At 38.6% G+C, this 14,054-nt stretch overlaps 1 protein-coding gene across 1 annotated transcript; it reads left to right on the top strand.

The window, feature by feature from the left end:
- Positions 1 to 8,719: 8,719 nt before the first annotated feature.
- Positions 8,720 to 9,713, top strand: LOC140937943 (histamine H2 receptor-like). The gene has a single exon (XM_073387503.1). It carries the CDS (start codon positions 8,766 to 8,768, stop codon positions 9,711 to 9,713), a length of 948 nt encoding a protein of 315 aa, XP_073243604.1. The 5' UTR covers positions 8,720 to 8,765.
- Positions 9,714 to 14,054: the final 4,341 nt, after the last annotated feature.

Consider the following 14,054-nt stretch of genomic DNA (forward strand, 5'->3'; position numbering starts at 1 on the left):
ACGTTCAGTGTATGGCTCAAAAGCTACGCTCTCGCAGTAGCTTTGGTATTGCTTGATGATTCGGGATGGAATCAAAGTTCGTATTGCCGCTGGTATAAGAAGTTTCTCTCCGCTATCCAACTTCAACGACTTTGTACCATATGATACATCTTGCAAAAGGGAAGATGAAGAAATAAAATCTAGAAAGTGATCAGTTTTCGTTGCATCAAGGCGCACTCTAATAATTTCTGGAGCATTGCTTGGTTTTCCTGGTCCTCTCAAGTCGGCGTGTCTGCGGGCATCATCGATTTGTCGTTTAGAAATACCTGGAATAATCTCCATTAGTTGGCTTTTGCTAAATGCATTTACAAACAATGATAGTATTTGCATTCGGGTGTGTCTGTTATCAGCTAACTTGTAAAAAACTTGAGAAAACGGCATGGATTTTACTGTAGCAAACCACAAATCGGCTTCACTTCCAGGAGCGAGACAGTTGAAAGCTGTTTCAATAACCTCTCTAGCCTTACGCACGTAATAACCCTGTTGCCGCTCACCAAGTTCAGGCCATGGTAACCTCGATGTACTTTGAATTGGATTTACCCTACCTTCAGAAATTTGGACAATTGCATCACTTAGCAAGCATCGTTTTCTTTTCAACTGTTCTGCTTCGTCAATGTAAAGGCTACATTCAAAGCTTGTTTCCAAAATTGAATCCAGAGAAAAATCTAAGAGTGACGAACAGTGGGTACCTGACATAAGTGATTTGTCTTGATCAACGTATTTCAGTACTACTTCCACCTCCTGATCCTCTCCTCCACTACACAAAACTTGTCTGCCCTGAAAATAAAATATTGATTTTAAAGGTGAGAGCTGATGAGAGAGGATAAAAACGTTACAATGTTCGATTTGGAATTTTAATTCTAGGACCAAAAACAAAAGCACCTGGTTTTCTGTCAGTGGTTGTCTTTACACGAGGTTGTCAAGTAAGACTTCGGAGATGTAGCCTGCATAGCATGAGCCGGCTTTTCTTTTCTGTTTTTTCTTGGACAGGCCGCGGGAACACGCGCGTACACGAGATTTTCTTCCTTCGCTCTAAAATCACCGGCGCCTGCTACGCAGTCTATCTTAAGAGCTGCTAAGGCCCGGTTCAGACGCCGAACTTTTCATGAGCCGAACCTAATTCGAATTAAGGCCGACCCAAATTATTTAGACCGGCTGAATTGATTCAGACGCCGATCTTAATTCCAGCCGAACTAAATTCAAAAGGAGAAAAATGCTCATTTCGGTCAAACTACTTACAAAATACGTTAAAATAATTCATGCATTAGGTTCGGTACATGAAAAGTTCGGCGTCTGAATCAAAGCCGTTCCAAAGACGCTCCAAAGGCGAAATTCCCGGCTGAGCCGTTCCAAATTGAAACAGGCGTTCCTAATTGATTCAGACGCCGAACTTTTCATGTACTTAATTCAATGTATTAGGTTCGGCTCATGAAAAGTTCGGCGTCTGAACCGGGCCTAAGCTTACTTCGGCTTTACTGTGAAGACTACTAATGCCAGCAAATAGTCACGCAATAGCAATTGTTGACATTGGGTCATGAGTTGTTTTGCGCTTCACACCCCTTTCATCGCTGGAATATTTTATTTGAGTAAAGAAAAGTCTCGGTTAATTTGACTCATCAGTATTTGAGGTTAAGGACAACAGCGCTGAGGATATTTTCACCCTGAAAGACAACTGCAGTATGTTTGAGATTGAACACGTGCGATTACAATATTTACATTACCTCTAGATCTTTGGAAGTTACACTTTCGGGTGTTAAATGAAGTTCTGGAATCTCTTCGTCAAAGCAGGTCTTGCAAATGGCTTTGGAAAGAAAAGAAAAACGAGCACTGTATCAGATTTTAGTTTTATTCCATGGTCCATGGTATTTGAATTCTTGAACATAGAATTTGACTTTGTTCATTACAAGGCTACCCCAAAATAACTCACGACAAACAAGAAATGTTCAGCATTACTTACGGGCAGCGATTGGTATCACGATCCTCGTTTGTTGGTATATTCTCTCAGAAATGTCTGCTGTCACCTTCTTGGGTTTTTTCAATTTGGAAATTTCACCTTTATGAAGAGGGGGTTGACATTGTCCAGTTAGTTCTCGTAAACGTGTGAATTTACGGCGGTGACGCGGACAAATCGTCATCTTCTTGATTTCCGCATTCACGACGCCACACCTTCCAGCTTGATTCAGTATTAGTTTGTACTTAGGAAAATGTTGAAGTCTGTGCGAGGCTGAAGTTTTGGTGCCTCCAGCACCAACTTTAATCAAAAGGTGAGTTACATCGCGGTCTAGAGATGCTAAAGGCAGACTGACGGCTGGCTCACACAACTTTGAATTATGGCGAGCACGACAGAGGTCATCATTACTCCAGAAAGAACATCGAATTGATGACATTGTTTTTACTACCTCAGTAGTACAATTTTATACTTTTCCAAGGACTGCCAAGAGATACTGATCATGAGAATTCATCATTAACGCAATTAAATAAGATTTTAAATTTAATTATGAGCAGAAGTTCACGCGCAGTTTCCCCGAATTTAATTTTCCCAACTTGCCACTTCTTGTAAAAGGGATTGAAGTGAAAAACTGCAGCGTAAAGTACGCTGTATCTCTTCAGATCATTGCTCTAAGCAAATTAGGGTGTATCGCGCAGTGACGTTTTGTTCTCACAAACAAGACTGCAGCAAAACCAAAACTAACGAGCAGCCGTGTAAAGCTCACCCTCCCCCGCCCCCGCGCCCATCCTCTATTTGTGCCTACTTATTCTCCCAGTTACAAAGACACCTAGAGCTGAAGGCAAGTGAAACTATTTATTTTATGGACATTTTCTAGCTTTCGCGGAGCCTAGATGGAAATATACGATAAAAAAAAAATAAACAAACGAACAAAAACAAATGCTATATCGCTCTCAGATCACGACCTTGGGCTGCCTGTGCCCAAAGCGGGTGAGATGAGCAACAAGTCATGTAAGCATGTGTGAGTCATGGGGAATATTGACTCACTGGAAACAAAAACAAATGTCAAACTCTGTGAAATACAGACGTAAGTCATAGCGAGGGGCAAGGACAGTTTGTGTTGCGCGCAGAACGATGTGGTAGTGAAGTGGTTGGGGAGAGAGTTAACATGAAATGAATGTAAAGGCCAAGGTTTAATTATGGGTTTTGGGTTTCTTTCTTTTTACTACAAACACTTTTTACTCAATAACAGTTTAAAATGGCGTCACTCTTTCACCAAAGGGAAATACTTGCCTTGCATATATTCGCCAGTATAGATGTTTTAAAAAACATCCTCATAATATATTTTGTCAACAAACTGGGATTCAACATGCGATCGAGTTTTGATTGCTGTCGCTACAAAAAAAATTGTTGTTTTCCTAAATAGACTATGAAAAATTGAAAAACATATAGGCATAAAGGTACATAAACAACTTTTTGAGATTTCATTGTGAACATAAAAATACCACTTTTAATAAAAATCCTCCAATGTGGACTGTTGGACCGGAAGTGACTTTCTCCTGAAGCAGATTTTCATATCTTGCCAATTTTAACGTTCAGGTGGAATTAGAAAGTAAAAATGCTACATATAGTATTATTTAGGTAGGTTATTGGAAAGGTTTTGGCTAACATGCTCTATATAAGCCTTATTATAAGGGGGAAATGACTAGACCGGAAGTGGCTGTATCAGCATCTTCAAAGCGAGGCCGCACAGTGAAAAAGCCGTAACCTTAGTATTTTCTCCTTGTTTTTTACATACCTAGGACTAAACTTTCTGCTCATGTCGGAATTGTGTTATTTCAAAAGTGGGCACGCAAGTAAATCCGACTTAAATTTGGGTTATTTTTAGTTTCACTAAAAATGTCTTTAAGAGCATTAACTTAACAATTATTTCACAGACAACAGAAATATTTCTTTGATCCATATGTTTTGCTATAAGACCCTTAGGGATAGAGATAATAAAAAGTGAGTTTATATTTGGCTTAAAATATTCCTGACATTGTAATCAAAGTATTGAAAAGTGCCCAAAATAGGCTATAAAAAAAGCATTCGGGGACCCCAAAAAGGGTAACATCTAGAACTCAGCCCAAATAAGAGCAATGGAGCTGAAACTTTGGCATATTGCATAAGTCTCCATAGTAACTAAGTGTACCAAATTTGAGCCAAATCGGCCGACCCCTATTTCCAAGCCTGCCCCGGTCTCTCAGGCAGAAGCTCTTAAGACCAATCTATTTGCGAACTGCAGGAGTCGTGTAGGCCCGTCAACACTTTTAAACCTTGAATTCCAACCCGTGTGCTCGGTTTCAGTCCCTCTCGGAAAGAAAACTGATCAAAAATTGTCGTCTCGCTTCTTGATCTAAAAAACATGCATCTTGACTTAGAAAATGTGTATCTTGATACATGACATGAAACACGTGGGAATTGAAATTAAATTCTACAATCTTGACACATTCAAAAAGCAAATTGATGTTAATTTTATCGATCTTTGATAGTAATTTGGTGGATTTGAACTATAAAGTTGCATCTTTGATATTTTGTCACTTTTGGCGTAGCATAGACAGTTTTGAACGTTTTAAATCTTTACTTAAACGCACCTCTTTAGACTAGGTTTTGATATGTAATGTTTCTAACCTACTATGTAATATATTTAGTGATTTTATTAAGATTTCTAGCATTGTATACCTTTTAGCTTTAGTTACTATGTTCAGTTTAGCTTTTATTGTCTTGTAACATTTAAAGCATCAGTTATTACGCGCTTTTGACCATATTTACATGGAAAAAGGGCGTTATAACTTTTTATTATTTTATTACAGTCAAACCTCTCTAATACGGACACCGAAAGGACAGAGCGAAGTGTCCGTATTATAGAGGTGTCCGTATAAAAGAGGTTACTATGATGACGTCACTTTTATGACTCCACTTACAGTTGTAAGTGTTCAGTAGCTAAAACCAGGCTCACACTCGTCTTTAAACTGCATTTTAAGTTATTAATTCACAGTAGAAAGACACTGTCTTTCAGTAGCATACAACATTTTGCGCCACAGCTACAGGCAAATTACTGTTTTAAAACGAAACGAGCAACAGCATAATGCTGCATGTAAAAAGTTTAACGTAAGGCACAATTCTGAAAGCGTCTTTCGCTATTTTGCGACAGCAGTAAATAGTAACTAGAGTACAAAATGTAATAGAAAAGATCTTTATGCTATCTGTAGTTATTGAAGCCTTCAAAAAGTCGGTTATGCTCCTCTGTGCACCCTTCGCAAATCGTCGTTTGGTATACAGTGATTGGGCTTAGCTTTATATCACCTTGCATAGCTCACCAGCCAGACTAGACGGGACTCACCATGTGCAGATACAACTGAGCAGGGTTCGGGATTCACCTGATCACCGCAGTGTCCATAATAAAGAAGTTAAGTTTATATGAATTTACTCTCTGAGGCCGAGATTTAGTGTCCGTTGTCCGTATTGGAGAGAGTCCGCGTTGTAGAGGTTTTTTTTTTAAAGAAAATATATGAGAATTTTGTCGGGACATTGGAAACTGTCCGTAATAGAGAGGTGTCCGTACCGAGAGGTTCGTCTGTGTTATTATTGAACCTTAACATCCCTTTATCTCTTAAACTTTGCCGATAAATAGGCAATTAAAGATGAACTCAGCATTGATGGAAGTAAGCATGTTTTAGCTTGTTTTTAAACTAGGAATTATTTTGAATGAGTAATGAAAGGATTATTGAATTCAGCTTTCGTATACTCATCTAAAGAATCATGGAGATTTCAGAGGGTGTTATGGCTTCGGCGGATAACACCCTCCTCGATCTCCATAATTCTTCGGATGATACTCAACCTCATCCAATAATTGTTAAGTAACTATTATTATTCTTCTATTTCTTATGTATTATTATTTTGGGGGGGTGGGGGAGGGGGCTTCAATATTTTGCGTCGTGGGGAACACTAGCTACAAACCTTTTCGGAAGCTGTTCAGGCCACTTTTTTTCTCTGGACTCACATGCATGCATACATAGATTAACTTTATGTATACTCGATTTTCAGAGTAGCCTGAAATGCTAATATCTCCGAGAACATAAATAGTATAAAAGAGAAAAAAGAAATAAAAGAAAAAAGAAAAATCTGTTAACATTGGGTTACATTACATACATGAAAAATGTTAAAAATTCCATTATGTCTGAAAGGAGATTACTTTTAGGATTCTTCTAAAACCAGCTAAATCAGGCTCAGATCTTACATGTTACATTGCTTCCGAAGTTATTTGTCAGTGGTCATGCCAAGCAAGTTAGGGAGGCTTCGACCGGAAAAGAGAATTGGTGGTCAGTGCTCCCTAAAATCATAGCATGGTGTTCGTCCAGATTAAAGATCATGCCGTTTTCTGCATAACCAGAAAAAGGAAAAAAAAAATGAAATAAAAAGGAAAATCTACAAAAATGTTTAAAATACCATTATGTCTGAAAGGAGATTAGTTTCAGGAGTCTTTTAAAACCAGTTAAAGTAGGCTCAGATCTTACATGTTTCATGTCTCCGATGTTATTTGTCAATAGTTATGCCAAGCAAGTCCAGGAAGTCTTCGATAGGAAAAGAGAATTAGCATGGTGAAAAGTGGTCCCTAAAATCATAGCATGGTGTTTGTCGGGGTTAACGATCATGCCGTTTTCTATATAACCACTGATTCGCACTTTGGACCTGGTGAAGTGTAGGCGTGAATATTAAGGTCCTTTATGTGGGAGAAAAGATCGTTCACGATATGATAAATAACATCGGCCCGAGCACATTTTCCTGCGGAACTCCTATGGTGATTGTCTGCCATCCTGAGAAAGAATCTTCAACTTTGAACCTTCGTGTCCTGCCGCTCAGGTAGTCCGCAAACAATGCGCGTGCGCTGCTAGTAAGACCGAACGCTTTCAATTTCACAAGTAGAATAGAATGTGGAATAGTATCGAAAGCTTTCGACAGATCCATATCTACGACAGCTACCAGTTCCTTCCTCTCGCGGCGTGCGCGCCAGTCTTCCGTAAGCTTGAGAAGCGCGGTCTCACGTCCGGCAAGCCAGGCCATTCAGTTCTAGCCAGTTTTTAACTGACCATTGTTTGTTGCGAGTAACGAATTGCGTGTTACTTCTGATAAAAGTACCACGAAGCATTTTTCTCAAACAGAAAAAAATAGTAGACACCGCTGTTTTGTTTTGTTTTTTTTTAATAAATCGTAAAGAGAACCTGTTTTCTTTTTGCCGTCGTCATGGTCGTTGTTAAAACTCCGTAATACTACCTGCTTAGTAGCACCACACATGTTAATCTAAATAACAACCAGCTGAAGACAATAGAGAGGTGTAGTAAATATTGCTTCTAAATGAAAATTGCCTCAGCGTGCATATCTAAATAAAGCTCAGCGTTCATTCTTCAAATGAGTTTCAGGCTTCACAACCAAAAAAAGGTAACCTTGAACTCTCGGGAATGTGGTTGTCTGTTTTGTTTGTTTGTTTTGCTTTTGTTTAGTTTTTGTTTCTTTAATACAGCTAGAGGCTTTTTATTTTACCGCCTACCGCGTTATTTGATATGAAGTGTATTCATATGGTGAAAAGTGCTATATTTTTAATATAAAAAGCAGCGTCGAAAAAAATCATACCAATTTATATCTTCAGTTCGCAAAAACATAGACAGAACAAAGTTTTTTGATAATTTTCCTACCTTGACACTGTCACAATATCTTATTTCAGTTGTAATTCGCAATCCTCGAGGTTTTGATACAAGGTAGTGAAGTTGTATCAGTATTAATTAATTAATAGGATATGCTAGATGACACCTGCATGCCCGTTAAACTATGATGAAATTTTAATAATCTTGTCATATTCTACTACCATTGTGAAAATTCTTACACAATGAATTGTTAGCTATTGAGAATTCACCTCGTTTCCCTATTACCTAAAACATACATCGCGGTAAAAGAAACTGGAACCACACGCGTACACGTTTGTTTGTATACTGACAAAAAAAAGTCGATTATTTGTCACGTTAATGACAAGCAAAAGTAGCCATGCATACGTTAAAGTTAATGCGACGAATAAATTAAGAGAGGCAGTTTTTTGAACATAATAATTTTAGTAAGCAAGCTGAGCAGACGTATAAAGGACGAGAGGCGAAATTTTTTATGCTTCTTCAAGACGAAAGAAGGCTGGGATGTGTTTTCGATGAAAGATTTATATTTTCAGAGTTCCCACTGTATTAATTTTTCGGACTAAGGAGAGCGAGAAAGGAAAAGTAGAACATAACTGGAGTGTAATTTAAAGGTAAAAAATAATCTCTCTGCTACATTGCTGAATTTCGTACTCTTTTTGTACTATGATTTCGAAGACCCTTTTAGTAATCCGGTTCTAGTCGATCGAGTAAACTAGCCAGTTCTTTTTTCATGTTTATATAGTCAAGGTATTGGAATCATAATTTCACTTCACCACTTCACTTTGGTAAAGATAATTGAAGAGCGATTTAAAGGTACAGAATAATCGCTCTTTATAGTTGTACCTCGTACACTTAACTCCTGTCATTTCGAAGACCCTTTTAACCCTTCTAATCGATCGAATAAACTAGCCAGTGCTTTTTTCATATATTTTTTGCCAAGGTATTGGAATAGTTATTTCACCTCACAGTTTGGTAAAGTATACTTTATCTCTTAATATTACCAAGACATTAACTAAACCTTTTAATCAAATCCATAGGCACAGTTATTAAAAAAGGAAATGACAAATGAGACCTGTGAAAATAAGTCTATTGGGCTTAACAATTTCGACAAAATCGCTCTATCATCATGGTTTGGAATCGCTGGTTTGGCGGCAATAACTGGAAACGCAGTTGTCCTATGGCTGATAGCCAAAAATGCGTCTCTAAGATCAGTTTCAAATATTTTCATAACTTCTCTGGCAGTGGCGGACTTCTTGGTAGGACTCGTTATAGCTCCAGTGTGGATAAACCGCTGCTTGTACTCAGACCAATATGAACACAAGTTTGCTTTGGCCATTGACTACCTCTGGATTCACACGACGGTGGCTACAACATTTAACTTAAGCTGTATCACCCTAGAGCGAAATATTGCAATATTTCACCCACTTCGCTACCAAGAGATTCTTACTGAGACACGATGTTTTGCAGCGATAGCAACAATTTGGTTTATGTCGCTAGCTCTCCCCTTTTCGAGGTTTTTCATTAACGGGGACAGCTCCGCCATAATGGCCTTATGGATGGCATTTACAGTCATCACTGTCTTGATACCCATGATCATCATTGCATTGAGTTCTGTTCGGATTTTAAGAGCTGCTGCACATCAGTCGAAACGAGTCGTGCCTTCCAGCAATTTGGCGAAACAAGACGAAATTAAAAGAAATAAAAAGAACTACAAGGCTGCCAAAACTGTTAGCATAGTAGTAGGGCTTTTTGTAGTGTCCTGGTTACCAAGTTTAGTCACATCTTTTGTAAATTATTTTACTCAGTCTGGTTACTGCGGTCTCCTTTACTATTACAACACAGTGTGGTTATGGGTAGAAGCGGTTGCATTCACTTCCTCGGGAATTAACCCATGGGTATACTGCTTACGAAATAGATTATACTATCAAGTATTAAATCGCAGTTTCCGCAGTAGATTGAACCGGGGCAGTAGCGTTAATTCTCGACAGATTTCTTTAAATTCCTAAGAGGGAATTAAAAATGCCGAGCACTGTGGCAGCAGGTGACCTCTCCTCTTTTGCACTTATAGCACCCCAGTGCATTTGTATGAACAACTGTTAAGTAATTTGTTTTTAATCATGTGTTGTCGTCAATTTATGCCCCACCGGTCAATAAAGGTATATAGCAAGATAAACCAAGTTATTATACATTCAACACACTATCTCTTTTCTGATTGGCCTAAAGCGTACAGTGAATTTTCGAAATCAGCGCCTGGGACATCATCTAGCTGTAGATTATACAATAATCATGTCAAGGACACTCAAGGTCACGGGTAATCATGTCATGTATGACCGCGGTGCATGATTTCTAGGGGTAATCATGTCAAGTTCGCGAGTTTTGTGTTGCTTGCCGTCAGTGAAGAACCAACAACTAGACTTCCAGGTTTGCTTCGTTGACCGAGCAAGACATCGAAAAAATAGTTGAAGACAAGGACTCACAAACACAAAAAGGTAGACGAAGGTGGCAAAGGAGCTATTTGCTGATTATGTGAAAGACAAAAAACTGAGAGAACCTGAGGAAAAGAAAGAGTTAGTACAAACTGTGAAAACATTTCATGTAGAAGCGAGAAAGAAAGGATTCGTTCAATGTAGATTCGGTTTTTGAGATATCCAGAATAGTCCAGGTCTCAGTAAGGGTTATCAGCCTCAGCCTACCTCGACATTGATTATTCTGGATATCACAAAAACTTCATCCAATAATTGTTTAATGTTGATACTAGAGAAGGCAATATACAAGGGAAACTGGGGCCAAAGGATGACTTAGGTCCTGTTGACACGCCGAACATAAATCGAGTTAAGGTAATTTCCTTGTTTTGCACTGCGCATCGCCTAGTGCGCATACTATTGTTACTACAAAGGTGGCGGTTATTTTCACCGGTCGCCGAAAAAGAGATAATTATGGCTCCTTTTATAGTCCTGTTGCTTTTAATAGCGATTTTGATTATTCTACCCGGCTCTAAGGGTGTTTGTCTTGAATTTCGAATTTTGAATTTTGAATTTAGCTACACTCGGATCGTTCTTTTACCTGTGCTGCACCGAAACTGTGGAATGCGTTACCATTTTACATAGGAAGCGCCAGCACAGTTAGTATTTTTAAAACCAAGCTAAAAACTCACATATTCCGTCATGCATTCTTATCACAGTTGTTTTTATTATTGTGAGTTTACTTTTAATTGTAATTTTAGCTTTTTAAATCATGATAAGTTTACTCTTGATTGTAATTTTAGTTTTTTAGCCTTTTTATTTCGTTTTTAATCTTGTCATGCGCATTTGAACATTTTATGGAATTTGCTTGTGCATTATAAATGTATTATTATTATTATTGTTATTATTATTAGTATTAGTATTATTATTATTATTATTATTATTATTATTATTATTATTATTATTATTATTTCGCCCCAGTCGCCTCGGGCAAAACGATCATTTGAAGCCGAAATTATCCCTTTGTTGTCGTTTTGAGAGGAAACGAGGACGGTGACCACGCTTTTGTATTTGTGTGTTATACTCCCTATGGCTGCACATCAAATATATAATTAAGGAGAAAAGAATCTGGATAGTTGAAGTTTTATTTTTCTATATATGAATGACTTGAATTTCCGCCTTTAGAGCCACAGAGGAGTAAGAGATAATGTGAAAACTGTCCATTACTCAACCCTTTTTACAACATCGCGTAAGTTGAGGTTATTTAGTTTCAAATGTATAACCCAGACAAAAAAAAAATCATGCTTAAGGTTTTAGTAAGATCGTTCTAGGAGGGATGAAGGCTCTTCTTAATCTCCGTCTCAGACCGCCTTCGCGCCTCCATTTTTGCTGAAAGTGAATTGTTAAAATTTTCCCAGACTATAGTTTCTTTAATAATTTTCCCAGACCCAGGTGCCTGGAAGTAGTTCTTTCTTGCGCCCACTACTTCCAAGCGCCTACTACGCAGGCTACATCTCCTGGGACCAGTGGAGCCTCTGACTCGACAGAGATGTCTCAACTCTCAAATATTGAGGCAATAAACGTCTACCCTGAAGAAGATCATTTCATGATGTCATATGAGGTCAAAAGAAGCCGCCGTCTTGGATACGCCATCTTGGGCTTTCGTAAAGAAAATTAAATTATAATTTTCAAAAATTAATCTAAATAATGCTGAACTAATGTAGATTAGGAAGTTGAAAATCTTTCGACGTAAGAAACCTTCATAAGGCAAAAAATGATTGCGCTTGAAGTACTTTTAAGTGATTTTGCCCTGATGGAATGTATCTATGTTTTTATTTGGCTAATAAATTAGCGTAACAGAATGAAGGAGCAGATGTCAATTCTAGTTGACTGGTCAGCGAAAAACGGTGCCCTGATTGATATGGAAATCCATTTCTGAAGGCTTGTATTAAAATAAATATGAATGCTTTGTCTTTTAAGGTCTTTTTTTAGCGACGATGCGATACGTTTTTGAGCCATCTTATTTGGCGAATTCATTTTACAGACGGAAAACTGACTTGGACGGGTAACTCGTCTGATATGAATCCGGTGAAGGACTAGTTTCCCCTGTCAAATTTATTCGTCAACTTTTCCGTCTAAACCGACTGGAAAATAGGACGGCATCTTGGACGGAAAACTGTCTTAAATTCATATCAGACGCTAGCCTGTTCCAGGCTCCGAGATAGTGGAGAAAAGTCGTTCAGTAAAAAGAAATGCGAAAAACGCGCAGGAGCTGGGGAGAGACAGGGCGTCGCCACCGCCCCCTTGCCCAAGTTGCGCGCGTCTTATTTTCGCTTTGCCCGTTTAATACGTATCCACTATACTATCTGAGAGCCTGGCACAGTATGTATGTATGTATGTATGTAAACCTTTATTTAAACACGGGAAATCATCAGTTAAGCTTAAGTTAAAAACTAAAACTAATTACAACTGCTTTACATGATTGCCGTGTGGGAATCCGATATATCAGCTACCTTCTTGATATTTCGCTTAAAATGCTCAACGGATGCAGCGTTTTTTAAGTTTTTGGGCAAGTTATTCCATAACATGGCCCCGCTGTAAGAGAAGCTTCGTTTCAAATAATTGGTGTTTGGTTTGGACAGGGTCAGCCTTCCCTCAGAGTTTCTTAAGTTGTAAGCAGAGTGACGCTGAGAGAAAAGACTTTGTAGATATTTTGGAGCAAGGTCATGTATGGTTTTATACATCATTAAGGCTTTTTGTTTCTTTCGTCGAAGAGATAGCCTCTCCCAGCTGAGGGTGGAGAGAAGGTGGTTTGAACTCGCATCAAAGAGTGATTTAGTAATAACTCTGGCTGCACGATTCTGTAATTTTTGGAGCTTATCACTCAAGTACCCACTCAAACAGTCCCAGACGGGGCTGCAGTAATCAAAATGAGGCATAATTAAAGCGTTATAAATTTGAATTGCAGTTTCTTTGGATATAAAGGGCCGCACACGTTTTAGGGCGCCTATAGCTGAAGAGACTTTCTTGCAAATCTCTTCAACGTGTTTACCCCAAGAGAGTTGAGCATCTAAGGTAAGACCCAAGGATTTGGTATGATCGACTCTCTTGATAATTTGGTCATCAATTTTGATTTCTACATCGTCACATTGGGCAGATAGTCTTTGTCTTGATCCAATAATCATTAGCTCTGTTTTAGCAACATTTAGACTGAGCTTGTTAGCTTTCAGCCAACAGCTAAGGTTATTTAATTCAGGGGTTAGAGCTAGTTTAAGCTCTGTTAACGTCTTAGCAGATAACGTAAGGTTGGTGTCATCGGCAAACATTCTTGGTACGGCGCCCCGCAGGGAGTTGGGAAGATCATTAATGTAAATTAAAAATAGCAAAGGACCCAATATGCTACCCTGCGGCACGCCGCAACTGAGGGTACGAGCAGATGACAGTTTGCCACTGACATTACATCTTTGGGTTCGGCCACTTAAGTACGACGAGAACCATTTTATAGCTGCCTGATCGACACCCAAGTATGACATCTTACGCAAGATGATCTCATGATCAATGGTGTCGAATGCCTTAGTAAGGTCAATAAAGACAACGCCATTTAGAAGGCCATTGTCGATGTTTACTGACCAAGCATTTGTTGCCTCAAGCAAAGCCGTGAGCGTACTATGTAGAGAACGGAACCCTGATTGGCAACCTAGTAGCAATTTATTATCATCTAGATAATGGAAAAGTTGATTATAAACAATTCTTTCAAAAACTTTCGAAATTATAGGGATTACAGATATTGGCCTGTAGTTGTTAGGGTCCGATTTAATGCCCTTTTTAAAAAGTGGAGTCACTTTGGCTGTTTTCCAATCGTTTGGATATATCCCAGTGAGAATA

Source organism: Porites lutea, chromosome 5, assembly GCF_958299795.1.
Source record: "Porites lutea chromosome 5, jaPorLute2.1, whole genome shotgun sequence".
Taxonomy (NCBI): domain Eukaryota; kingdom Metazoa; phylum Cnidaria; class Anthozoa; order Scleractinia; family Poritidae; genus Porites; species Porites lutea.